The following is a 25,712-nucleotide window of genomic DNA, read 5'->3' on the forward strand; positions in this document are numbered from 1 at the left end:
CGCGATAATCGCGATACTATCGCGTTGACATTGACAACTCAGTAAACTAAGAGAATGCAAAGACTTATTGTGCCTTTCCTTCCCATTTGCCAGAGACGTTCTGACTAGACGGTGTACCTTGCAGCACTCTGAACACTGAGTTCAGTTGATTTTCGGCTCGGCAGGCACGGCAGGCACCCGAACTCGGGAACCGAAAGCTCGGAATATAAAGGCAATAATGACCGAGAATCACGTTCCGACCGTTGGCGTCATGTGCATTGATATTGCCACCAAGTTGCAAGAGCATTTTGGAAAGAACTATCACAGCTATATAGCTGCGTCGTACGTCAAATATTTGGAGGCATCGGGCGCTCACATAGTGCCTGTTTGGTAAGTTTCCAAAAAGGGGAGCAAATATAAAATTATTTTATATTGCATTTAATAACACTCCTCTATATCACTGAATTACATTTATTCACACGCCTACTTAAATCATATTTATTCATTAAAAGTATAGTCACGTCTGTAATAGAATATAGTACCTCTGTTTAAGAACAAAGAAAATTGGCAGGGGCATTATCAGCGCCTTCTGGTGAGTGCGATTAAGGGGTTGGGAGGGATAATCAAATTGCATAAACAAATAAGAAACAAATAAATGTTTCAACGCGGGAAGCAAAAGAAATAATTACCCCCTTGGCTGCACTTCGGGCAGAGCGCCAAAAATTTCTTTCAGAATTCGATGGGGCGGGAAAGTAGAGTCTCATGCTATTAAATATGTAGATATGTATGTACATACATGATACAATTATCATGTACATATCGTGTACATATAAGCTTTTGCTTTCGATTTCATTTTTCTTTTAGTTCACGTTAAATGTATTTAATGGCCTTGCTTTTGAAAACATAGATAAAAGTCATAGAAATGTATATTTTTTTCGTATTACTTCTCTAAAGACTTCGTATTACTTCTCTAAATTCGATTACAGGATAGGCCGTAGTCGTGCCTATTATGAACAGATAGTAAACCAGTTGAATGGCATCCTTTTGCCAGGAGGAGCCGTCTTCATCGACGCCGCTGACATGAAGAATCATCCCAATCTCACCAACGATTGTGTGGCAAGTGCAGAAATCATATACCAACTGGTCTCAGAGCGAAACCAGCTGGCAAGGAGACAGAACGACGCCGGCGGCTACTTCCCCCTCTGGGGCACCTGTCTGGGCTTCCAGCTCATCCTAATCCACGCCTGCCAGATGCAAAAGGTGCGCACCGACTGTGCTAACATGCAAACGGCGATGCCAGTGCACTTGTCAAAGGATTACAAGAACTCGCAGCTATTTGGAAAACTTCCGGATATCATGGCGGAGAAAATGGGAAAGGAGCCATGTTCCTGCCACCACCATCACTACTGCATCACGAAGGAGAGCCTGGAGTCCTGCAATTTGAGCAACAACTGGCACCCACTGGCCACCCAAAAAGATCCAACCGGGCTGGAATTTATTACCGTCTTGGAACACCGACGATTTCCCATCTTTGGCTGCCAGTTTCATCCAGAGCGGGCTGCCTTCGAGCAGCTGTTTGCCTCCGAGGATCTCTGCCAATTGGGACATTCCCAGTTGGCCATTGACTTGGCCCAGGTCCTGGGCACCCAGTTTGTAAAGGCCTGTCGCCGGAACAGAAACCGATTTTCCAGCGGGCTGGAAAAGGCCAGGCATCTCATTTGGAACTGGCAGCCTGTGTTCTGTGGCCACTTGAAGGACTCCCACTGGCTGCAGTGCTACATATTCGAAAAGGTCGTGGACTATCCGAAAGGACTTGGCTCAATAGGAAAGGATTTCTGTGATTAAATTTTGTGAAAGTGTACTTTTTATGTTATATACAAATATAATAAACTAATTATAATTCTAGCCCAACTCATTGCCTTTTGATTTTGAAGGGAAAGCTTTTTAATTTTGTATTTTAAATTTCTTTGTTTAACAGTACAAATCCTAAATAATTAATTTTAATCTGAGCTTTCCACTTCAAACTTGTTGATCCCCTTCCTGAAATTATTCTTAGCCTTGAAATGCTTTGGCTTTTCTGCTTCCTGTTGGTAGCTCTTGAACATTTTCTTTTTATTATTTTGTCCCGATACTAGAGTAGTTGTGAGTACTTTTCCACATTTGTCTTATGCAAATTTTCGCCGTACTTTTCCGTTCAAATTTGGAGCTTGTCTCCTCATTTCTCCTTTTTTTTCAAGAATTTTCCATGGTGGAAAGCTATTTTCCGTTGACTGCGGTTCTCCCTCGTGCAAATGGAATATTTTTGTTCGGTTTTATGGGTCTTCCTTTGGCAAGGGGTATGTCAGTTAAGAATATTTATGGAATGGGATACAACATCATTTGGGTTTTAGGACTAAAGGATTCTTATAGGAAACACATATAAAAACAATGATATAGTTAAGAAATAAAAATATTTTGAAAATTTTATATATATATGCAAAATACATCCTTTATTTTTATTTTAGTCAACTACAGGGAATCTTCCTTTTCATGTCTGATACTTTGAATTTTCTTTATTTTCTCCCCTTTTTTTTAAGCTTTTTTGGGCATGTCCTTTTCATCTTCCACAGTCACAGTGTTTTTAGCCTTTTCACTCGAGGGGCTCGTCAAAAGGTTGGATGCTCATAATTAGCGCATGACAGAGCGGAATTTTTTCCTGCCAGGCTTATGGGTATTTGTAAATTCCTCAGCGAATACCATTAGACGGACACTGGCTCAGTTATTTGTTTGTATTCCTTTTTTCCATACAGGGGTTAAAGTTCAGTCCTTGGCGCGAACACAATTTATTGTTGCCCGGTGGCGGGTGGAGTTGCTTGTTATGGCACCTGTTATTTTGTCAGATTCCCATTATTGCGAGGGGCTTCCATTCTCATTGTTGTGTCCTGGTATCTCTCTGTCTGGGTCGCTGTGGTTTTCCGCCCTGTCTGGATCGGGTTTTGTTGAATGCTTCCCCCTCTATTGTTGCGAATGTGTCTTTTCTTCAAACCACTATCGAATGCTAATCAGGCTAGACTATATAATCAGGCTATAGTGTCTAGCCAGAACTGACTTACTAATTGTCCTTAAAGCAGGCACACGTGCTTCTATTGAGTAACATATTTTCCGGGCAGTTATTTTTGGCCGTAAAACGGATGTCTGGGCTAGGAAAAAGCCAACAATTTGTTTTTAATATTTTATTAAATTATGTTCTCAATTTATCCAGAAATTCAGAATTTATTCAATATTCAGTTCATAGTCCATGTTGGGATTGTCTACAATACTCATTCCCAGTTCATTGCGCACCCTGCCGTCGTAGAACTTGAGTCCAGCAAAGTGCTCGATGTCCCGAATCTCCGAGAGAAAGGCTCGAAGATCCATGTTCTTGTCGATGTCAGCATTGGGCACCACATATCCCTCCATGAAGGGCAGATCAAAGTTCCCCTTCTGCTCGCTAATGATTACCTTGAAGAAGTGCGTGGGCACGGCGACCGTGTTCATGCCCATGACATGATGTCGAATGGCCCAATTCCGGAAGGTTATCCGCTGGGGCATAAACATGGGTCCGGTGTACACATAGACGGCATCCGACCGCAGGGTCAGTAGCCTCACATAATGCTCCAGTTTCTGCCAAATGTTGGTCTTAAGACCCCGATGGATGGGCACAATGTTGGGGAACTTGTAGGTTTCGTGGAACCTTACATAGTCGCACTTGTAGTTTTGCGGCGAAGCCATGTGGCCTCCAACCCAGTCACTGTTTCGAAAGTCCCTCATCGTGGGGGAAAACATGGCCGGTATGGTGTAATCCGTTATGTACTCATTGGGCTTAACAAGGGTCTTGGGATCCCTCTCCGATAGGCACTCCACGCCCAGACGCTCGCAAACCCAGTGGGCGATTCGGTTGCGGCGATCGTAAGAAACGACAAAGTTCTTATAGATATGGATGTCGTCCATTCCGGGAAATCCGTACTTCATGATTTCGTTCACGTTTTCGATTTCATCTCGATTTTCGGGTTCGGTCGAGTCTCGCTTAGAAAGGGAAAAGGCCATACAAAATGTCTTCAATCATTAAGGTTAGAGGTTAACTTACTACCTTTCGAATCCGAGAACGTCCCCAGAACATGGCTTTATCAACAACACTACATCCTTCCTCATCTGCGGCAGTGACAAGCTTCCTTGATAATCTCTTTCCCGGAGCTATCGGAGTTGCCTGAGGGGGCTCAGCTTCCACCCCCAGGAATCTCAGCTATAACTCTGGAAAAGTATTACCTATCGGGACACATTGAAAGGACTCTGACTTACCGCACTGTACAACTTGTGACGGCTTCGATAAACATACGGATCCTGATGGGTAACGCTCTTAACCCGCTTGTACGATATGTGCTGCTGGGCAACGGCTCCGATAAAAAAAAATGCAACTGCTGTCACCCCACAAAACGGAACAATCAGGTAAATTGACATTTTTGAGTTAGAAAACTCTACCGGTTTACGTAAAATCGAAAATTGACATAGCAATATCCGCTACTTTGGGAATTACCTATGTATATCCCAATTCAATCTTCGGCAGTGCTTTAAATTAACATTTTGAAAATTTTGAAAATATATAGAACTTCTATTTACTTTAATTCAATATTTTCTTTTTAGACAATTTTAGAAAAGCATATACACTTATTTATTTATTTAAATGGTTTGAAATTGGTTCTATTTAATTAGAAAATGTATCGAAAAACAAGTTGCTGGCTATTAGGCTATTAAAAGCCATTAACACCAAACATGACTGCATACTTTCGGGAATTTCGAAATGTCTTTACTCCTTATAGACATTAAAGTTAATGAACTTGTACTTTTTATATAAATGGTGATATTAATGAAAATATTCGACTATTTTTCCAATGTATATTTACTAAAGAGGAACGAAAAAATAAAAGATCTGATAGAAAGGAAAAGCTTAGTCCTAAACAATATCTTCAGAAGTTCCGGTTCCGAGATCCATAATCAAAAAATAGAAGAAGAAACTATAGAGAAATCCTAGTGACAATTTGAAAATATTAAAGAATGAAATTAAATACTCCTAATAAAAACTTGTGCTTAAATCTTATTGGCCAAAGTTCATAAATAAATTTATCTAATCAAAAACTTAGGTTTTAATATCAATTGAATCGTGTTTATTATCTTTTAAACCTCAAATGATGATAAATATGTTTCTATTTTATACATATATGACACATTTTAAATAATAGCATGTTGACAGCGGTATAAAATCGAGTAAATCACAAACAGTATTAGGTCCTCATGTAGTATCGAGTGCCGAAGGGCGAACACATTCTTTCCAGGCAAGAACAGCAAATATAGGAGTCAACTGAATGAATCAGTTTATTGCTACAAACAGCATAGTGAGGAGTAAGCCACTAACTGGCACTATACCAGAAGCACCTCCACCAGCATTCTGGTCATAGTAGGGAGGATAGTAGTTAGTCCCCTCTCCATCGCCACCCTCATCCGGTATTTCGGGAACTTCAATTCCCATTTCCTTATTGGTAAACAAATATTGCTGCACATAGGAAGACCCCAGAATCGATGTGTACTCCGGATTGTAGTTGTAAATTAGCGACCTGGCCTGTTCCGTAGAGTTTGAGAAGCTATTCGGACTTTTCCTCGCCTCGTTTACAAGGAAATCGGCAAAGAATTGGCCACTCAAAACGGCAGCAGATGTATGAGGAATACTCGTCTTGGTGAACTCGTAAAGTGGTTTCTCTGGGTGAAATTGGACGCCATAAAACGGGTACTTCAAGTGCTCCATTGTAGAAATAAACTCGACTCCGTCTAGGTCACGATTGAGGGATATAACTCGCCATGTTTCGTTTAGGTGATCCTGTGCAAAGTCCTCTTCGGTATAGCAGAACTGATGCCAGTGGTAGGTGACATTTTCCCTGACCATGAGGCTTACAATATCGTCACTAATGGAGGCAAAAAGTCGGCTTTTGGCGTAGTCTTAAGAGAGATTAAAGTATTAATCAGTTTTTAAAGTACAAAAGGTTTTTCTTACCGTCTTTAAACTCCATGGGGAGTGCAATTCCCTTTCCTTTGCAGTCGATGCGATGCTCTGGTCCGTTTGCCAGCTTGTATACCAACAATTCCATTCCCAAACAAGTGCCCCAAACCGGCATGAAGGTTCCCCGATCGTTCAATTCTATAGCCAACTGGATGAGATGCTCGCCGGCATCGGCATACCCGTTGCTCTGATTAAACCAAGTAGCCCCGCCAGGTAACAAAACCCTGAAAGAATATCAATAAATCTTAATACTGGGCTTTTCTTCGTTTATTTTTAGACACTCACCCGTTTATCTTCTGCATGAGATCTTCGTAGTAGCTGCGATTGCGACCAATCCTGGCGGGAAAGAATGAAAATTGTTTATTAATTGGCTTTGCGGCAATCTTATCGGGATATGCGATTTCGGCAACAAAAACATGTTTATTTTATGAATTTACGATCTATATATACACGTGTATGAATACTTTTTCTTATCTTGATTTTGCGCCTTGCTCAGATATCTGTATCTGTCTGTCCACTCACCAAATTGGCACCACTTGGGCCCCAGCTCCTTCTAGATACTTCACATACGAAGCGGCAATATAACTAGTCTTGTTCTCGAAGTGACGCGAGATCAGGCCATCAGGGTAAACCTCCTGGGTCAGGATTCCTATGATGGGTGTGGATATTTCCGCAGAAGAAAGCATCAGCGTTCCCATAAGGAATGGCAAAATTGTAAAGAGTTTATTCATTTTGGTTGAGGTTTGTTCGAACTTGGCACTTGTAAAGAAAGCTAAAAATAAAACAAGGAATTCTATTAATTTACTTGACTTATTGAATTAAATTTCCTGAGATATAAGCTTCACCTGTTTTTACTAAGGATTGTTTTCTTACCGAAGGAGTATTGATTATTCCAAAGGTGGTATTAGTTTACTAGCATAAACAAAGTCCGAGGATTGGGTAAACATGCCTTTGAATGAATACCTTTTAACCCCAAACACTTTATTTGGCACGAGAACTCTACTGCGAGTCCACTATCCGCTACCCTTGGTATAGAACTACCAACTGCAGCAACTGGCGCCTTAAATTTATAGAATTTGCGCCGATTTTTCCTCCACCTCGTCCCTCAGATACAGTTTCTATGGCTGTGTTTGTGGGCATGAGTAGGCTGAAATCGATGAGGTGACGTTGGTGTGCGAGCTCCTAAGTGCTCCCGCGGGTGTCCCCCCGATGAGCTGAGTTCAACAGATAGCACGGCGATTAATTGATTAAGTTATTCCCAAACTGTGGCCCGAGTAACAGGGTGTTGCTCCTCGAAAAGGGGAAAAACGCTACGAGATTCCATTGAAATTGGAAAGAAAACCAGTTTCATTGACAGTTTACCGACCGCGAAACCACTATAACTCTTATAGAGCTATAGCATTTTATTCACATTATAAAACAAGCGCTCTTTGTTATTGTTTACCTAACAGCTGATAGCAACAGGTAGGTGTGATTGTGTGCGATTCGATTGCCAGATCGATATTTCCAATTTCAGCTGCCCAGCAAACTTTGCTGCTTCTGTTTAATGCTGCTCTGAATGCTCAGCAGGTACTTCATCTCCACAAGAGTTCCTTTAACCCCTTGGAGGTCTTTTTCTTCGAAGAAGGAGGTAAGTTTTTGGGTCAGTTCCTCCAGCTCTTTTATAAGTTCGGCATTCAAAGCCTCCAAGGCCTGTTGATCTTCAGCCTCCTCCACTTCCTCATTCTTTTCCATCATGGCCATAAGGAACTCCTTATTTAGAGCACTGTTGTCTTGCGGCATTTGATCACCTTCCAACTGAAGCAGATACTGTCCTCGATTAATTGGAGTGGCCAGGGTCTTATAGGCCTTGTTGATCAGTGAACTCCAATCGGCTGAATTGATTTGCTCCCGAGATGTCCTAAAAAAAGACTATCAAAATTATGCTCCTTACTTGCTTATAATTCACTCACTTGTTGCTAAATTTATCAGGATGCACCAGAGTCTGCAACTGACGGAAACTCTGCGTTAACTTTTGGGGCTCCAGCGGAAACTTTGTGGGAAAGCTCAGCAAATCAAAGTAGTTCTGCAAAGTAAACATTAAAGTAAACCGATAAAGGTAATTAAATTAGTCTTACTATGGTCGCATCTACATCCTGCAGGTGCCCACAGTCTGGACAGATCATATTATGCTTTAATTCAGACTTCTTTTGACAATTCCAACATGCCGGCAAGGATTTGGTTGCAAACCTTTGCACTTGGGGAAGTCTGAATCGTTCAAATTGCTCCAAAACATTTCGAGCAGGTGACACATAGTTTCTTGACCTTCCGGCAGTCCGAAAAGCCTGAATTATACTTCTCATTTTGTAAACGAAATAAAACAATTATTATCTACTAGCTAAAAATTACATATCCGATAACAGCTGACCAACCATCTGATGAAGAGCCTTGAAATAGGTGGCACGACTTTTAGAAAAAGGTGGCATCGCCAAAAGCCTCCGCCGCCAAGTTTAAGCTTTTTGAGTAAATTTATAATTTTTTAAACTTAATTGAAAGGTTCTATGGAAATTTTTGATCCCTTAATGCACTAAGATTTAATCTATAATTTCGTCTTTAATCTTAAAATATGTCATTTCGGAGCTAATCTTTGAAATGCTTTTAGAAAATCATATTCAATGATTCTTAAGATTAATTTTATGTCTGCATGATACTTAAAGGTTATTTTCACAAAGTTGCAAGCTTCCTGGGTCGCATCCAATTAAAAATAATCAACATTAACAAGATGAAATTAGGAATCAGAAAAGAAGCAGAAGCCACTAAAAAAATATACAAATAGAGACCAATAGACCAATAATATAGAAATATTGGTCAAAGGCTATATTAGACGATATAAAGTTTTCATTTATTATAAGTTATATTTATTTGTGTGACGCTTAGAAACTAGGATTTGGGTAGTTGGTCCCTCTTTACATTGAATCTTTTCGATAGGCTCTGTAGCTGTTCATTTCGTTGGGAAAGGTTTTGTACAACTCCAATAGAAGATTAGTCTTAAACTTTTTGAGGCTCTCAATCTTGCCCTTGACTTCCTCGTTCTTGGCCAGAGCCTTTTCCACACAATCCTTGGTGTACAGCTGAGGATTTTTGTCCTGGTCAATGTAATCGAAGAACACCTCGAAGGGCACATACACGTCCTGCACTTGCGAGCGAAGTTTGTCGATTTCCTGGAGTCCAGTTACCAAGCTGTTACTGCAAAAGCAATTTGGGTTGCGTTAGAAGTTTAAAAACTATAATATTTTCCACAAATAATGGATGTTTACATTTTTTGATTCAGAACGTTTTGACCCTGTGGCTGGAAATCGCTAACTATGATGCGTATTTGTCGCACATTCTCGATGAACATCTCCAGTTGCGTCTCTAGGTTTTCCAATGGTGCAGACATTTTTTAAACTATCAAAAAAGGTCTGTTTTCGCGTATTTACTTGTTTTTTCTAGAAAATAATGGCCAAGCATATAATTGCGATCTAGTGGTTGAAAATGTCTTCTTTTCGGTGTTGGAAAACTTTTAAATGTGAAACGGTAAAGTATTTGTAATCCTACTAGATTTATTCTGCTTATATATAAGAAATTGGATAATTAAATCATTTTTATTTTTCATTTCATTTTCATTATTAAAAAAAAAAATTTAATGTTATATGAATTTAAATTTAGTTTGGTAAATTTATTTTAAAAACGGCTAAGAAAAAATACCATAATGAAACTACATCACTGGGTCAGTGTTAGAAAACGCTTGCAGGAAAACTGCGTGATTTTATTTTTTGGACGAGAACTTAAGGAATTTCATAGCTTAAACTGCCAATAATTGTACTAAATTAATATTATAGAATGTCGGATGGTGATTTAGATGCCTTACGCGCTCAGCGCATGTCACAGTTGCAGTCGCAATTTGTAAGTGAAGAATATTATTAGACAACCGGCTTAGTCATACACTTCTGGAACACCTGTTCCTACAAATCATTATCCTTCAAATATCCTTTTCTAATGGGCCTTCGATTTTAGGGCGGCGGCGGTGGCAATGATGCAGAAAAACAACAAGCCCAACAGGAGCAGATGCGCGCCCAGGAGGAGATGAAGCACTCGATTCTGTCCCAGGTTCTTGACCAGCAGGCTAGGGCGCGACGTAAGTTTAAAAATAGAATTATTCCCCCTTTCCTTCTATGCGAAAGATTAAAAAACTCGGATTTACAAAGATTATTCTTCTTTACAGTGAACACACTCAAGGTGAGCAAGCCGGAAAAGGCACAAATGTTCGAGAACATGGTCATCCGGATGGCCCAGATGGGTCAGGTGCGCGGTAAACTCGACGACGCCCAGTTTGTGAGCATCCTGGAGAGCGTCAACGCCCAGATGCCTCAGAGCAAGTCCACCGTCAAGTACGATCGACGCCGAGCAGCCATTGATAGCGACGACGATGAAGACTACGGCTGCTGATCCGGCCAGAATCGCACTCAGCTACTCCTTATAATTTTAGTTTTTGCTAAATCATCTTTATTTTTAATAACTTAAAAACAAAACAAAAAAAAAAAGAACCAACGCTCGCATGTGAATTGATTCTATTTTTGTCAAATGCTGGATGTTGAAGCGGTTTGGAAGTTCTCCTCCAGCGTACGTGAGATGATTTGACATAGGACTAGATTTGGCTTACATATAGGCGGTAGAAAAGTTTCTCTAGGGGATGGGAATGGTGACTTATTGCATGGTCTCTTCTATTCCGTTTGGATATACTCTCTACTCTTAGTTTTGTTTACTAGCTTTAGAAAATCGAGATCGTCTGGGAAAGACCTTTCCGCTTATTCCTTTTTCTCGTGGTCCTCTTCCGGGTCTTCCTCCGTAACCAAGCAATCCCCGCAGAATATGGAGTACATAATTAACGAAAGGAATCCCAGGGGCAGGCCAAAGATGACGGTGGTCAGTACAGGATTACCCTGCCACATATCCCTCAGGGATCTTCGCACCTCGAACAAAGCCCTGTTCAAGCGCACAAAGTACGTATCTCCTCCGTAGGCTACGGCGCTTTCGTTGGCAATGGACTCAAGGAACAGGTGCAAGGCCTGTGGGGTCATCTGCAATGGATCGTCATCCGGTATAAAGTGGTGCTGGGTGCTCGAGTTTATGGCAATCAGATGGGGCGTGGGCAGTTGGTCCAGAATGATTGAATGGGCTATGGAAGGCTCTCCAATCTAAAGAAAATTCTACATTGAAACAGAAACCCACATGGGTGTAGCTTCCACTTACCCATCCGAATTGGAATTTGTCGTGATACCGAGGACGATGTTTTCGTATCACTCCCTCGACCATGTCTCGGAACTCCAGCTCGTGAGTGGCTATTTGGTTGAGCTTATCCTCCTGTACAACCGCCAGAACCAAGTACTTGTTCGTTTTTAGCAACTGGTGGATATTGAATCGTGTGACCTTCGGGAACAAGGTGAACCTCTCCACATTCACCCACTGGAAGATGGTCTCGTTCACTTCATTGGGATCCATTTCGTGAGCCAGGTGGCCGTGGGGATAGAAGTGGTGCTGCTCCTCTTTGTAAACAATAACTGCTGGCAGTTTCTCAAAGTCAAAGTGCTGGGCGGCAATATCTTCACCGGTGGCGTAGAAGAACCCGTGCTCTTGGTACCCCTCCGCCGCCGCATAGTACGTATCCCACACCACACCCTCCTGCTGGCCAACAAACATAAAGAAGATCGTGTGGGATCCTTTTAGCATATCCACGCTCTCAGTTCGCGTGACTAACTGGACTGGGGGACCAGACATTCTTAAGGCATAGTCGACCAGTTCATCGCGGCCACGGTCGCCATTGTAGGTGAACTCCATGTTTCCCTTGATGAACATAATTGTGGGATATCCTCGAACCTGAAACAGAGAGATTTCCATGTAGAATGAAAGCCTCCATGTGGTTAAGGTATGTGAACCTTAAACTCCTTGGCAGCGGCTGGATACTTGGTGCAATCCAGGCGGCCCACTCGCACATTCGTCGCATGCAGCGCCTGGGCCACCAAGGCGAATATGGGCTCCGTCTTCTTGCAGTAGCCGCACCATGGCGCGTAGAACATCACCAGCCACTGGCCTTCATGTCTCACATCGATGAAGCGATCGCTCAGTTCCAGAACCCGCGAGGATACCGCCGCCGATCCCAAAGCCAGCAGGAGCGCTAAAGTTTTCGCAAAATATTTAATGAGTGTGTGTATATGCATGACTGTTTACCCATCTTCTGGGCTGTGTATTTACCACTCAGGAGAATCCAAGCCCACTGAGACTTTGGCGACATATTTTCTTTTTATCTTTGTACTAAAAACTATCAAGTTCCAGGCTCTTTTCTGTCTATTTTAACTAATTTAATTAATTTAAAATGAAAACATTTGTGAAAACCACCACCTCTGTTTTGGTGTGACCAGATTATCTTGATTGCAAACGACAACTTTGATAAGAATCGGTTGAACAAATGTTATTGCGCAAATAAGCAGTGATAAACACATCCCAATTAATTAAACTAACGCTTAAATTATTTATTTAATGCTTTTAAATCATTTTAAAGATGCATATTCGTTTATTTTTGAAACATTCATGTTTATTGCTTGGCAACCCTAACCGTTTGTTTACAACCGCACTAAAACGGTCTGGCAGCACTGCACCACACACGTGCAACTGTTGAGGGTTTTGTTTTAGTTGGATTTCCTCATTTCCACAGTAAATTTACTAATAAAAAGATGACAAATACAACCAAGAAGGAAACAAAAGCTGAAGGGAAGCACCAGTTGCACAATGTGCGCTTCTATACTATCAAACCCCGTGCCATTGTTAGCTTGGCCTACAGCAAAAAGAGCAAGTGTCTCGCGCTGAGTCGGTAAAATATGTCACAAAACTAAAGGAAAAATAACACCTACTTATGATCACTCATTTTCCAGAGAATCACCCAGCTTAGAGCTGTGGAATCTGGAACATACACCCTACCTGGATTCTGTTATTCACCTGCCAGAAGATTCTTCGGTGGAGTCTTTAGTCTGGGCTGGCAGTCGACTGTTTTCCGTGGATCTCTCGGGCCATCTTATCGAATGGGATCTTAAAACCCTCAAGCCACGTATTGAGCATTCTCCTACCGGCAATGCCCTCTGGTGCGTAGACGTCAATCCCTCAGAAACGGAGCTCGCAGTGGGATCGGAGGAGGGCCACATAAACATCCTGAGCATTGAAAACGATGAAGTCACCTACAAATCGCTCTTCAACCAGCAGAAGGGCCGCGTGCTCTGCCTAAAGTTCGACAAAACAGGAAAAAAACTAGTATCTGGCACAGAGGGATTCGTTCGGATTTGGAATGTCCTCAAAGGAACCACTCTACACACCATGACGCTCTCAGCAAAGGATGTGATTGTGTGGTCTCTTCAGGTTCTATCCGATAATACGATAATAGCTGGAGACTCGGAGGGATGTGTGACTGTTTGGAATGCCGAGAACGCCGCGCAGATCGATTCTACTCGAGTCTTGGACAAGAACGTATTTGCCCTCGCTGTGAACGAAAAGGAGGATCGCCTGGTTTGCAGTGGAATGGAGCCGCCCCTGATTCGAGTCTTCAGCAAAACTCAGATCAAGCGGGAGGAGTCCACCAGCGAGCGCTGGATTAAGTTCGTTCAGCGCGACGCCCACAAGCACTACGTCAAATCCCTGGCACTGGTTGATGGCCAGATTTTTTCTGGAGGCCTGGACGGCATCTTGACCATCACATCCAGCGAAAGGATGCAAGCGCAGCTCTCACAGCATGCTCCCTTCCTAAAAGGATCAGTGGCATCGGTAGCTGCCAGTCAGAAGCTTCTACTCCTGAGGTATCCAAACAGCCTCCATCTCTGGCAGTTGGGATCAGTAGCTGCCACCGACGAGGAGAAAAAGAAGTCCTGGAATCATCCAGTGGGCCATACGGAGGAGCTCCTTTTGGAACAGCCACCTCAGAAGCTCCTCGAGCTGAATGTGAAGGAGAACAGCTTCATACAGGCCGCCGCCATTTCCCCCGATGCCAATTGGATCTGTTACTCCACGCTCACTGAGCTCAGGCTAACGCGTGTGACACGAGACCCGCTCGCAGTGGAGCGTCTGGTGGACGATCTTCCCGAGGAACTAGGACCCTCCAGTCACATCATCTTCACCAAACGGGATAAGCTGGCACTCCTGAACCCCCAAAACAATCACCTCAGCTGGTTTAATCTGAAGGAAAATAGCGTTGTCTTCCAAAACAGCATCGACCTGAGTAGCCATTGCACATCTGCGATCAGCCATCTGGTGGTTTCCCATAGCGGGGAGTACGTTGTGGCAGCCACATCCACAAAACTGATTGCCGTTTGGAAGCTTCAGGGCAAGAAGTACGAGCACCTGTTGAATCTGCCGCGATATCGTGCGGGAACCACTGCTCTGTCCATTCATCAGGATCATCCACGGGTGGTGGTGGCCTACGCCGATGGTCGGTTGGTGGAGTACGATTTAGTCAAGAAGAGGTTCACTTGCGAGACGGACGAGTACCTGATCCCAGACACAAGGCACTACTGCATCAACGGCATCAGCCTGGATCCCAAGAACCCCAACATATTCCTCGTGCACACAGAAACCAGCTTGTATGTGCTGGAGAGGGTTCAGTCTCTAGATCAAGCGGACTATGTGGTGGACTCAAAGTCCAAGAAGTTGACGAATCAGAAGCGTACTTCGCTGTCAGACAGTGGGAAGGGATTGGCTATCAAGACTCAGTTGCCCAGACAGGTGAGGTCCCTAAATGTATTAATAAACCGTGAAATCTGCTACCATACCTACTAGTCCTCCCACTTGCCTTTAACTGAATTTATTCTGGCCATTTCGTCAATAACCTGCAACGATTCCGTCTCTTTATTTCGTCCTTTGCAGCACCTGGTGCACGTGTCCCGGCTGAGTCCTAACGAACTTGTCAACGTCAGCATTTCGACAAACAATCTGCTCGCCACGCTGCCGCCGCCGTTCCAGCGAAAGAAGTTCGCAGCCGCGTAGGCGGAGGCACGGAGGCGACAACCCGGAGGATGAACGAAGGAGGACCACTTCGCTTAGGTTTACCTACTAGTTTCCACATAGTTACCAAATAAAATCAAAGTAGAAAACAATGGCGGAGTGAATGCTTGGAGGCCCGTTGCGAAAAATTTGTCAAATGTATTGCCAAAAATTTGTCTCTGCCATCGGCATCGACGACATCGACGAAGTCTCCTCCTGCTCCCCAACATGGATCATGCTCGGGGATATTTTTTTTGTTTCTTCCATTTTTTTCGGCGACGGCGAGGAGAGGGCTACGTGAATTGTGCAACATTTCGTTTCGTTTTGTGTCGCCGGCATTTACTGTAATTGTTGTTGCTGTTATTTTTTGGTTTTACACTGTCTAGCCAATGTCTAGACAAGTGCATACCACACAGACAGTCGAAAACACACGCACACAGCGCCGATCTGGGAGCCGGGCGGCGTGTGGCAGGCCGCGGTGGCGGAGGCGGACTGTGGACTGTGGACTGCTGACTGCGGGATGCGGGGGAATGTCGATGCACAATTCAACTTTTAGCTCAAAAACTCATTGCCCGGCTGGGCCGACGGACGTCTGCTGCTGCTGCTCCACCACTCGGTGGTTGGAGAGTGGGTGGTTCGGCCGAAAAAAAAAGTATCCTGCAGCCATGAGAGGCTCTGACTCTGACTCTGGTTCGGGATGGGTCATGACCACTTTTTGGATCAGAAAGGTGATTAAAACTTTCCATTTGAAACGTAGAAACGCTGGATGGCTGCAGGAGGAGGAATTGTGGTGCATATCACTATGTGGGATATCATGGAGATATTTAATCGTTTAATTGAAAAAGTTAACTTACTAATTAATTAAATATTTCTAAAATATAATCAGATATTTATGATGGTATTAAGGTATGGTATTTCCCTACCAATTTGGTTCCAAGTTCAGCTTTTATATTATTTAAACAAACCTCTTCTAAGGATTATAATGATACCATATCTATATAGTATTTTATTTTATTTATTTTTAGAGCATCATTAGTTCGTTACACTACCCTATACTCATACCCTATTTTTTCAATTTGAATAAAAAATATTTTGAAAGTATGGATCCCTTTCCCATAGCTGCCCCAAAACTTTTTTTTTTAACTGCGACCGTAACCGACCGACTGGCTGACTGGCTGACTGCGGTTGTGGGGGCGTTACGAGTGGGCGTGCCGCTATTGGAGGGACAGTTTTCGCTTGGCAGGGCAAAGTGGCGAACAGACATGAATAATGAGTGAATCCGGTTGAAATATTCAAACTAACCATACAAAACTATAAATGCACACATAACGCATACGCAACGTATGCCAATTTTGGTTGCAGCACCCAGACCCCGGGCTCCGCACCCACCGCAACCGAAACAATTCCCCTTGGGGCGCTTTTGTCGGCATTAAAACTCACTTAGCCGGTGAAAGGCGTTGAGCGAAATGGAATGAAGGAGTTGCGGAGGAGCTGGTATGGGAAAAAGTTATGCAAACTACGCAATGCAAACTAAGGGAAAAGTCGGGCTGCAGTCAAAGGAAGAAGTCGTGAGAGTCTGCCAAAGACGTCTAGACAGGCAATGGGCGAAACTTTGGCGGTGGCGAAAAAAAGTTATTTCGCTCCAAAGGGGGCGGCAGTCAACAGACGGATCCGAGGGGGGTGTAGCCGGAAAGAGGTTAAGGAACAATGCCTCAAATTGACATTTAATTGGTTTGCAAATTAGCCAGCCAACAGAGAACAGAAAGGAAGCGAATGTTCCCAAAGGAATTTGCACCTCAATTGCACATTTTATTTTCAGGGATGCAACGTGGAGTTTACTTCATCATTAAAATAACTTTAAATATAAATATTAATCTACTTAATATATTAGCTTATTTTATATTTAAAACAAAGTTTCAACTTTATATTAAAACTTTAAAAAATACCTTTTTAAAACATACCTCCTATGCTGGCTTATTAATTATTTTCAGCATATATTTTAACCATTAATTAGCATAATAACTCCCATTTTTGGCTCTGCACCCCTACTATTTTTCGATTCAACTCCAATTCCTGCGTGAAACCTCAACAGATTCGAGGTGCTAATAAACAAGGACTCGCGCTGGCTAAATTACAGCCGCTAATGAATGAAGTGGGATAAAGCTCAATTTGCATTTAATAATATTAACGCGTGGGCGAGGCCGAGGGCGGTGGGTGCTAATTGGGCGTTGGAGTGGGTGGTGGGGTAGTGGGGCATGGAGGGCAGAGAGTATGGGGTAAATGCTCGCATCAGCATAAATCGCATGCGGTTGTCATGGCATCGGGGAGAGGGCAACCAACTCAAGTCTAGACAGTCATGGGATGCAACAGCAACAGGAGCAGCAGTCCAGAGGACAATGTAAGGACAAACGTGTCCTGTCTGTCTGACTGGCTGGCAGGGATAGAGGGGGGCAGGCAGGTCTAGGTTTAAGGGGTAACTGCGCCCTGTCTGAGGCATCGTAACTTTTGGCTCAACACAAAACTTGATTGAATTTTATGCTCGCCGGCCAACCGGCCCAGACCCCGGCAACAATGAAAAGAAAGCATTCGGGGAAAGCCAGCACTTAATTGGTCTGAAGGAAACCTCTTCGTGGGGCCACAACAAAAAACAATATTAATGAAAGTGCAGCTGTGCAGGTAATGACCAGCCGAAAAGGTCAAAATAGCTGAGAGTTGGCCAACTCAAGTGGCTTTGACTTTGGCTATGGGTTCATAAAAATCCAGTTTATTATCCAGGTCGCAATTCTGCTCTTGGTGAGATCGGTCGTGTCGCGGAGAAGCAAACCAAAAAGCAAGAATATTCCCTTTTCCCTTTTGGGCACTGTTCGTAAACAAATCGTTAAATTTCGGACGCTGTCTTGTACAGCGTCGGCAGTTGAACTACAACAAAAACATAACTGTAGTGCGTTAAGACTGCAGTCTCTGCCCGATTGGGCTGCACCTCACCCCTCACTCTGCGCGCAGCCGCACAAGAGGGGTAAGCCAAACTTTAATTTGAAAATGGATGGACACTTTTCTAACTCCCAGCCGAGCATTAAGCAGATTGATTATGAAAAAATGTATCAAATAGTTGGAAAATCACCTTCTGAGATCAGGTCAGAGATCATCAGTGATCAATGCACACTGTACTCCGAAACTCGGAACATCAGTACAACAACAACTACGCTATCATTTACTAGTGCTACTAGTAATACAATTTTCTCTACGGCAACTGCGACAACTGCCACAATTAGCAGTGTGTACACACCACAGAGCAATATTAATGTTTTCACACAATGCTCGCCTAACATAGCTTCTCCATTGCGCAGTGGAGCTGCTGCAATTGCCTCTCCAAATGTTAATGAAATTGATATAATTTCGCCTACACCACTGACTGATGCTGCTAACCTCTTGAAGAGCAGCCAAAAACATCTGATAAGTAAGAGGAAGAAACCCCTTTCACCCACACTTAACTCCAAAAAAAGGTCTACAGAGATCTTACCATCAGCATCAACCAGCAAGTCAAGCTACAGTAACAGGTTTGCCTTACTAGACATGGAAGTGGACCTTAACAGTGACAGACAGGTTCAGATGACACAAAGTAATGAAAAGGAAAGCCCTACTAGCTCTTCAGCAGCTGCCCAAATAAATATATCTAATGATTATATGGATACAAATGATTTTGACGACAGATCTCAACAGAGAGATTCTAATAGATATAATAATCTTAATGATTCTTCAAAACCACCGCAAATAGTTTTAAGTATTACCAACCTTAATGAACTATTTAATGTCATTTCGGAGGTCACTAGTTTAGAGAACGTAGAAGTTAAAGTTAACCAAGGAGTCACAGCTAGAATCTTTCCCAAAGACTCTACAACTTATCGAGTAATTGTTGATCATTTTGACAACATGGGAATAGAATTTCACACTTACCAAATGAAGGAAGATAAGCCTTATAGAATAGTGGTTAAGGGGCTTCATCATAGCACATTAACCAGCGAAATTGTTGCTAATTTTAAAACATTTGGCTTTGATGTTCTTCAAGTGCATAACCCAAAGTCAAGGACTAACCGAGATGAAAGACTCAACATATTTTTTATTAATATTAAGCCATGCGCAAAAATAAATGATATATACGATATAGTAACACTTTGCCGGCAACGGGTTAAAATTGAAAGGATGCGCAAAACATCAGAAATTGCGCAATGTATAAGATGCCAAGAATATGGCCACACAGCTAAGTACTGTCGTCGACATCCCTTTTGTGCTCGATGTGGCGAAGATCATCATACAAAGCAATGCCCTCGGCCCCTAGACCAACCGCCTACTTGTATGCACTGCGGTGGGAATCATACGGCCAGCTACAAGGGTTGCCAGAGGTATCAAGATTTCCTTAGACGATCTATGGGTCCCCCAAAGAAACAAACAACACGTCAACCACAAGAAAAACGTGAGCAACATCAGTCAACAGTCAGTCAACAGCAACTCACTAAGCAAATGCCTAACAATTTTGCAACCAATAGCAGGGGTTTATCCTATGCCTCAATAGTCAGAAATGGAAATGGACCTGCCCAACGTCGTCTACATGACCTCCAAGCGCACCAACAATTACAGAACTCGAATAAAAATGCTGTACAACAACAACAAGTGCTCGATGTCCAGTCAATATTAGAGCAACAGCAGCAGCAATTTTTAAAATGGCAACAACAGCTCCAGCAACAGCAGCAGCAGCAATTCTTTTTGTGGCTACAGCAGCAGCAGCAGGAACAACAGCAACAAAACAAGAAGAACAGCCAACGACTTGAACGGCTCGAAAATATGGTTTTCGAAATGGCCAACTCAATCAAACAATGGATGGGGGATAAATCAGTTCCCCAGCGCCACAACAACGTTTCAGCCTCACAATGAACAATCTTAGGATCCTTATCTGGAATGTCAATGGCATTTCCGGTAAAGCCAGAGAAGTTGAACTCTTTGCACACAACAACCGTATTGATATTATACTCTTAAGTGAGATAAGGCTTAATCGAGGAGAAGTAGTTAAAATATATGGATATTCCTTCTATCCAGCGTATAAACCATCACGGCATAATCATGGCGTTGGAGGATCGGCGGTATTGGTGAGAAGCTCTCTCAGTCATTTCCCACAAAGTGTTATAGAAACACAAAACATACAAATGTCTTCCATTAAAGTTGCCACAGGCATGGGATTTATGGATGTAAGAGCAATATACTGTCCTCCAAGGCACAGAATCGAAGAACGGCATTTCACTGACATACTCGCTTCCTGTGGTCAGAGGTATCTGATTGGTGGTGATTGGAATGCTCGACATTGGATGTGGGGCGACACTTACAATTCACCTAGAGGACGTGAGCTAGTCGAATCTATCTCAGCTAGAGGGGCTAAAATTCTTGCCACTGGTTCACCAACTAGATACCCATATGTATCCGGTCACACAGCTACTTGCATTGATTTTGCATTATACCATGGGATACTTGATTCTCAAATAAATATCAGCCAAAGCTGGGATTTAGACTCTGATCACATTGCCCTAGTTGTTAATTTGCTAACAAATGGTGTTAATATCAGCCCAAACCCTAGGTTGATCACAAAACGCACTGATCTCACCGCTTTCAAACAACACCTTGAAAGCTCCTTTCAACTTAATTCGACTCTAAACTCGAAAGAGGACATTGAGAACGCCGTCGAAGTTCTAACAGAAAATATACATCGAGCTGCTACTGCTTCAACGCCACCTGATCCTGATCATCGTACTATAAGTTATGGCATTGTACCTACAAGGGAAGCCAGAGAGTTGATCAAAAGAAAAAGACGTCTTCGGAGAAGAGCGATTCGTTCTCAAGATCCAGTGGACCGAAATTTATGGAATCGAGCAGCACAACAATTACGAACCCTCTTAAGCGAACTTCGCAGCGATTTCTTCGAGAATAAATTGTCGTCCATGGACTACACCATTGACACGAACTACTCTTTATGGAAATGCACAAAATCGCTGAAACGACAACCTTTTAGACAGGTTCCCATCCGATGTCCTGATGGCGAATTTGCTAAAAACGAATTGGAACAAGCCAATGCTTTCGGTCAACACTTAGAGGATCGCTTCACTCCTTATGATTTTGCTACAATAGAACAAGTTCAAGCGACCCATCAGAGTTTGGAGACTCCATTGCAGATGTCATTGCCTATTAAACCTATAAGGATTGAGGAGATATCTGAAGTCATCGAATCGTTGCCCAACAATAAAGCTCCGGGTATTGATAGGATTTGTAACACTACATTGAAGGCCTTACCTATAAGAGCTATCCTATATATAGCATTAATTTTTAATGCCATTATCAGGATCCAAGTGTTTCCAAAGCAGTGGAAGTTAGCTGCAATTCAGATGATTCACAAGCCCGGTAAGCCGGAGATTGATCCGGAGTCATATCGTCCAATCAGTCTCTTACCCTCCCTGTCTAAAGTTTGGGAAAAGCTAATTGCCAATCGAATCACTGTGATTATTAGTCAAAGCAGTATCTTACCAGATCATCAATTTGGCTTTCGAGGAGGACATGGCACAGTTGAACAAGTTCACAGATTGGTGAAACATATCCTGCAGGCCTTTGACGCTCTGGAGTACTCCAACGCAGTCTTTATTGATATGCAACAAGCTTTCGATAAGGTATGGCATGATGGCCTACTATGTAAAATTAAAAACCTATTACCTGCCCCGTTCTATGGACTTTTCAAATCATATTTGGAAAAACGAGAGTTTAAGGTTAAAGTTAGGAATACATATTCGAATAACTACCTAATGAGAGCAGGAGTTCCGCAGGGCAGCGTACTCGGACCGTTGCTCTATTCCTTGTATACTGCTGATATACCCAGCCCCAACAATGAACACATGATAGCTCCCTCCAAAGCTATTATTGCGACCTATGCAGATGACATTGCTGTTATCTACAACTCCAGTTGTCGCCATGAAGCAGCTAATGGGCTACAACTCTATCTCGAATCTCTTGCAGCTTGGTGCAAACGGTGGAATTTAAAGATTAATCCGTTGAAAACAACAAACACCTGCTTCACGCTGAAGCGGAAAATAATGAACACGCCTCAAATCCATCTAGAGGGAGTCACTCTGGAGCAGCCATCACTAGCGAAATACCTAGGCATTACCCTGGATAAGCGCCTTACCTTTGGGCCACATCTTAAAGCCACGACCAGAAAATGTAAGATGAGGACCCAGCAACTGCGTTGGCTTCTAAACAGAAGGAGCAAATTGCCGCTAAGATGCAAAAGAGCGGTATATACGCACTGTATTCTGCCGATTTGGCTTTATGGTATACAGATTTGGGGGATCGCAGCCAAATCCAATTACAAACGAATTCAGGTGTTGCAGAACCGGATCCTAAGAAGTATAACAGACTGCCCCTGGTATGTGCGCGGGACCACTCTTCACAAAGATTTGAAGCTACATACTGTAGAAGAGCAGATTGGAAGGCATACAAGCCGATATAGTGATAGACTCTTAAGACACCGCAGCCTACTTGCTAGAAACCTACTTCCAGCTAGACCTTTGAGACGCCTTAAACGACAAGGCTTTGCCAAAACAATTAGGAGCCAATAAGGATGCCATACCTATGATGTAATCCTCATATTTGTATTGAGGTTTGGTTTATTTTTCATTTTCTATCCATGTGTTGTTAAGGTACATTTTTTGCTGTACGGATTCTTCACTTAATAAATAAATAAAAAAAAAAAAAAAAAAAAAAAGTTTATTATCCCTTAGCTTATTAAGAACTAAATGAAGCTTTACATATTTAAAAATTTAAATAATTGTGAAATAAAATACCAATATCCTTTTCATAATTTTCAAGATGCATCGGGAAGAAAGGACGACAGGAAAACGTTCATTGAATTTTGTCCTTCGTTGCCATGCCAAAGGACAAATGCACAATAAAAAGAGATACATTGAATGAGGAGAAATAGAGGAAGAAAGTGGCAAGGACTCGCAGGAGCAGTAGCAGGAGCAGGGAGGAGCTCCGAGTTGAGGTTGTCTCACCCACATAAACAATTTGATATGCTTGACGCGCTTCCTGGCTCGTCTGAAGGAAGTTTTGCAGTTTCATTGCACTCGTCGCCGCAGGACCGAGTCGAGTGCAACGTCATCCCGCACATCCTGGCCAGGCCAGGGGGAGTCAACTTGTCAGCCAACTACAATTTACGAGCATTTCACTTCGTTGGCTGCTCCGCTTCGATTTTCATTGCATACTTTTTGGGGCGGCAAATGCTGAGACTTGAGTTGAGCTTTCTTGTTCTCTCCGAAATGTCCTTTCCGTCTTGCTGTTGGTGTCGGAGAGTCCTTAATGTGCACTACCACTGCAAATTGCATTTTATTGCTGCCAGGATTTAGCTTAGGACTTAAAGTGGCCCCCCATGGATGCCAAACTTTGCTGTTAGCTCCACTCCTTTAACAGTCCCCTGTTGTTGACTCTGTTAAGCACTTTAAATGGTTTTACAACAACTTGTTGTTGTTGCTATTTGCATGCCAGATTTATGCATAATGTGACCAACGTCATAATGTTGTTAATGATGTTAGCCAAGTTTTTGCCACTCCAGTTGTTGTTGTTGTCTTTGTGGTATTGCTGCGGTCTGAAAATGAAATTATGGTTAAATGTTGTACATTTTTATAAAGACGAAGTTGTGCTACTCTTTGGAATTAATAATAAAATGAGAAATAAGGAAAAATAATTTAAAAAAATGCTTAAATAAAAAATAACAAAAAAGTTACATGCCCCGGGTGAGGCTCGAACTCACGACCTTAAGATTATGAGACTTACGCGCTGCCAACTGCGCCACCGAGGCTATGGTAACACCGGTTTTCAAAGACAGATAAGGATCTCAGGTGTGTTTGTGGGCTAAAAATAAAATTATAGAAACGGAAATGCAAAGAATTCCCCTAATCAGATTGATGCTATTTTCTAAATAGGAAATACAGTGTCTATTGGGTTAAAAAGGTTCTAATAAAAACGAGCCACAATGACCGCAACTAGAACACCGATCATAAAGTGGTAACCGCATTCGCTTCTCAGCATTGTTGCTATTGTGGTTATTGTTGTTTTTGTTGCTTGCGATTTTTGTGTACGCGCTTCGCTTCGCAAGTTGCAACCACAATTTAATTAAGCCAACAGCAACCGCCCAGGAAGGGGGTGTGGCCGATGGGTAGTGAGGCAGATTGGACAACATTACCGTTGCCAACATTGTTGTTGATGTCAGGGCAATGTGTTTACTCTCTAAGCGTGCACTGAAAACAAATATTCTTAGTTTAAAATGAAAAATTAAAAAAATATAGTAATAAAGAACTAGCCAAGAACCATTTTATTTTAAGTTTATAACTCAAATAAAAATAAGACAAATATTACAACTGATATCTTTTATTTATTTATTCCTCTGTGTCCTTGCCCATGTCCAGAAGTGAGCAACTCCAGACCGGGCTATCACTTTAAGGGGTTATATACAGTTGTACCGCGCAAAAATATGGATTTTTATGGATTTTTTTTTTGACACCGTAGAAAATATTTATGAAAAATGTTTTACCGACATTGTTTAGTACATATTTCTGGGTACTTAATTAAATTTTTTCATAAAAAAATATTACATAACAAAAATATTATAGCCGAATTCCCGAATCGTCTTTTTTCGATGGTGTCTTGCGGTGGACATGATTTCTCGAAAACAGTTCATCCGAAATCCAAAATTCAAAAAAGTTTAGTTAGTATATTGTATTGTCTAGTCCGTGAACGAGGGATTTTTAAAAATTTTGATTTAAAAAAAAATGGCGACGTTTTTAACAAAAAATGTACTTTTTCAAGGTATAAGATTTTCGTTTTTTGTGCTTTAAAAAAGGAGTTTTCAAAAAAATTGAAAATCCCTCGTTCACGGACTAGCTAATATCATAATAAATAAGTGGTCAAAATTTGGTGTTGATCGGATTAGTAGTTTTTTAGTAATCGTGTCCACCGCAAAGGTAATTTCCCAAAAAAAAGATTCTGAGATAATCGCGTTTAAAGTTTCAAGTTTGTTCAAGATTTATATGCAGATAGTGCGCTATAAATAGCTACAGCTTCGGTTCTTATGCTCCGATCGTTATGAATTTTTGTGAGAGTATTCCCAATTAAATATACTTAAAGAATATGCAATAAAAAAAAAATCGATTTTTTCATATATCACAACTGTATATAACCCCTTAATAGACACGTTCTCGTGTGGCCACCATATCCTGCCCCCCAACCCGCTACCCCCCTGCCCCGCTTTTTTGAAAAGCTACTCGGCGGCGCCTCCTCGAGTGACCGCAAACAGAAAATGTGGAAAATGAGTTGTCGTTGTTTTTTCCTTTCTTGTTATTGTTGTTGCTGCGGTCTGTTCTGGTTGCCACTTGTTGTCGGCGCCCCATCACTTCCTCTCCGCCTCCCCCCCTTTCCTCTCTGCCTTTTTTCATTGCACTTTCCAGCTTGTTGTTGTAATAATTTGATTAAATTGAACGTTTTAAGTGATTTGCATTTTAAATTTCAATCAATATGACGTGACTTCCAGCGGAGGCTGCAC

General features: G+C 42.2%; 8 protein-coding genes and 1 non-coding gene across 12 annotated transcripts; 3 read left to right on the top strand and 6 right to left on the bottom strand.

Moving 5' to 3' along the window:
• The first annotated feature begins 38 nt into the window (after window positions 1-38).
• On the top strand, window positions 39-1,875 carry l(3)72Dr (lethal (3) 72Dr). Its single transcript, XM_017242663.3, has 2 exons — window positions 39-369; window positions 966-1,875. Exons 1-2 carry the CDS (start codon window positions 218-220, stop codon window positions 1,822-1,824), a joined length of 1,011 nt encoding a protein of 336 aa, XP_017098152.2. The 5' UTR covers window positions 39-217; the 3' UTR covers window positions 1,825-1,875.
• A 1,336-nt stretch (window positions 1,876-3,211) lies between these two features.
• Tengl4 (Testis EndoG-Like 4) lies at window positions 3,212-4,662 on the bottom strand. Of its 3 annotated transcripts, XM_070280211.1 has the most exons (4): window positions 4,532-4,654; window positions 4,297-4,415; window positions 4,085-4,240; window positions 3,212-4,023 (listed from the first exon to the last, which is right to left on the bottom strand). In XM_070280211.1, the coding sequence occupies exons 3-4, from the start codon at window positions 4,115-4,117 to the stop codon at window positions 3,232-3,234; spliced, it is 825 nt and encodes a 274-aa protein (XP_070136312.1). In that variant the 5' UTR covers window positions 4,118-4,240; window positions 4,297-4,415; window positions 4,532-4,654; the 3' UTR covers window positions 3,212-3,231. The 3 variants fall into 3 exon arrangements, with proteins under 3 accessions (XP_070136312.1, XP_017098162.1, XP_017098161.1); XM_017242673.3 differs by having other exon boundaries at window positions 4,088-4,240; window positions 4,297-4,662; XM_017242672.3 differs by having other exon boundaries at window positions 4,297-4,661.
• Window positions 4,663-5,136: 474 nt separating this feature from the next.
• Window positions 5,137-6,777, bottom strand: l(3)72Dp (lethal (3) 72Dp). The gene is made up of 4 exons (XM_017243061.3): window positions 6,569-6,777; window positions 6,332-6,382; window positions 6,041-6,270; window positions 5,137-5,985 (listed from the first exon to the last, which is right to left on the bottom strand). The coding sequence occupies exons 1-4, from the start codon at window positions 6,775-6,777 to the stop codon at window positions 5,363-5,365; spliced, it is 1,113 nt and encodes a 370-aa protein (XP_017098550.2). The 3' UTR covers window positions 5,137-5,362.
• A 781-nt stretch (window positions 6,778-7,558) lies between these two features.
• Window positions 7,559-8,459, bottom strand: Hsc20 (iron-sulfur cluster co-chaperone protein HscB-like protein, mitochondrial). The gene is made up of 3 exons (XM_017243062.3): window positions 8,164-8,459; window positions 7,999-8,111; window positions 7,559-7,946 (listed from the first exon to the last, which is right to left on the bottom strand). Exons 1-3 carry the CDS (start codon window positions 8,386-8,388, stop codon window positions 7,559-7,561), a joined length of 726 nt encoding a protein of 241 aa, XP_017098551.2. The 5' UTR covers window positions 8,389-8,459.
• A 461-nt stretch (window positions 8,460-8,920) lies between these two features.
• On the bottom strand, window positions 8,921-9,584 carry MED10 (mediator complex subunit 10). Its single transcript, XM_017242677.3, has 2 exons — window positions 9,343-9,584; window positions 8,921-9,271 (listed from the first exon to the last, which is right to left on the bottom strand). The coding sequence occupies exons 1-2, from the start codon at window positions 9,462-9,464 to the stop codon at window positions 8,992-8,994; spliced, it is 402 nt and encodes a 133-aa protein (XP_017098166.1). The 5' UTR covers window positions 9,465-9,584; the 3' UTR covers window positions 8,921-8,991.
• Window positions 9,585-9,792: 208 nt separating this feature from the next.
• Window positions 9,793-10,629, top strand: PDCD-5 (programmed cell death 5). The gene is made up of 3 exons (XM_017243060.3): window positions 9,793-9,970; window positions 10,082-10,202; window positions 10,290-10,629. Exons 1-3 carry the CDS (start codon window positions 9,908-9,910, stop codon window positions 10,511-10,513), a joined length of 408 nt encoding a protein of 135 aa, XP_017098549.1. The 5' UTR covers window positions 9,793-9,907; the 3' UTR covers window positions 10,514-10,629.
• Tmx3 (Thioredoxin-related transmembrane protein 3) lies at window positions 10,610-12,493 on the bottom strand. Of its 2 annotated transcripts, XM_017243059.3 has the most exons (4): window positions 12,317-12,493; window positions 12,001-12,239; window positions 11,318-11,941; window positions 10,611-11,262 (listed from the first exon to the last, which is right to left on the bottom strand). In XM_017243059.3, exons 1-4 carry the CDS (start codon window positions 12,354-12,356, stop codon window positions 10,873-10,875), a joined length of 1,293 nt encoding a protein of 430 aa, XP_017098548.1. In that variant the 5' UTR covers window positions 12,357-12,493; the 3' UTR covers window positions 10,611-10,872. The 2 variants fall into 2 exon arrangements, with proteins under 2 accessions (XP_070136020.1, XP_017098548.1); XM_070279919.1 differs by lacking the exon at window positions 12,317-12,493 and having other exon boundaries at window positions 10,610-11,262; window positions 12,001-12,308.
• Window positions 12,494-12,716: 223 nt separating this feature from the next.
• On the top strand, window positions 12,717-15,198 carry l(3)72Dn (UTP4 small subunit processome component l(3)72Dn). Its single transcript, XM_017243063.3, has 3 exons — window positions 12,717-12,932; window positions 12,994-14,827; window positions 14,969-15,198. Exons 1-3 carry the CDS (start codon window positions 12,796-12,798, stop codon window positions 15,086-15,088), a joined length of 2,091 nt encoding a protein of 696 aa, XP_017098552.2. The 5' UTR covers window positions 12,717-12,795; the 3' UTR covers window positions 15,089-15,198.
• An 8,701-nt stretch (window positions 15,199-23,899) lies between these two features.
• Window positions 23,900-23,972, bottom strand: TRNAM-CAU (transfer RNA methionine (anticodon CAU)). The gene has a single exon. It is a non-coding gene; the product is annotated as a tRNA-Met (tRNA).
• Between the last annotated feature and the right edge of the window lie 1,740 nt (window positions 23,973-25,712).

Source organism: Drosophila bipectinata, chromosome 3L, assembly GCF_030179905.1.
Source record: "Drosophila bipectinata strain 14024-0381.07 chromosome 3L, DbipHiC1v2, whole genome shotgun sequence".
In the NCBI taxonomy this organism is placed as follows: Eukaryota; Metazoa; Arthropoda; class Insecta; order Diptera; family Drosophilidae; genus Drosophila; species Drosophila bipectinata.

Coding starts and splice junctions, on each gene's coding strand:
- Tengl4 (XM_017242672.3), bottom strand. CDS start 4,455: ATGTCAATTTACCTGATTGTTCCGTTTTGTGGGGTGACAGCAGTTGCA. Junction 4,241..4,296: donor GTCACAAGTTGTACAGTGCG/GTAAGTCAGAGT, acceptor CCAGAGTTATAG/CTGAGATTCCTGGGGGTGGA. Junction 4,024..4,084: donor GTTCTCGGATTCGAAAGGTA/GTAAGTTAACCT, acceptor TCCCTTTCTAAG/CGAGACTCGACCGAACCCGA.
- Hsc20 (XM_017243062.3), bottom strand. CDS start 8,388: ATGAGAAGTATAATTCAGGCTTTTCGGACTGCCGGAAGGTCAAGAAAC. Junction 8,112..8,163: donor AGGATGTAGATGCGACCATA/GTAAGACTAATT, acceptor TTTACTTTGCAG/AACTACTTTGATTTGCTGAG. Junction 7,947..7,998: donor CCTGATAAATTTAGCAACAA/GTGAGTGAATTA, acceptor GTCTTTTTTTAG/GACATCTCGGGAGCAAATCA.
- MED10 (XM_017242677.3), bottom strand. CDS start 9,464: ATGTCTGCACCATTGGAAAACCTAGAGACGCAACTGGAGATGTTCATC. Junction 9,272..9,342: donor AACGTTCTGAATCAAAAAAT/GTAAACATCCAT, acceptor TTGCTTTTGCAG/TAACAGCTTGGTAACTGGAC.
- PDCD-5 (XM_017243060.3), top strand. CDS start 9,908: ATGTCGGATGGTGATTTAGATGCCTTACGCGCTCAGCGCATGTCACAG. Junction 9,971..10,081: donor CACAGTTGCAGTCGCAATTT/GTAAGTGAAGAA, acceptor CTTCGATTTTAG/GGCGGCGGCGGTGGCAATGA. Junction 10,203..10,289: donor CCAGCAGGCTAGGGCGCGAC/GTAAGTTTAAAA, acceptor TCTTCTTTACAG/TGAACACACTCAAGGTGAGC.
- Tmx3 (XM_070279919.1), bottom strand. CDS start 12,282: ATGCATATACACACACTCATTAAATATTTTGCGAAAACTTTAGCGCTC. Junction 11,942..12,000: donor CCGCTGCCAAGGAGTTTAAG/GTTCACATACCT, acceptor TCTCTGTTTCAG/GTTCGAGGATATCCCACAAT. Junction 11,263..11,317: donor ACAAATTCCAATTCGGATGG/GTAAGTGGAAGC, acceptor AATTTTCTTTAG/ATTGGAGAGCCTTCCATAGC.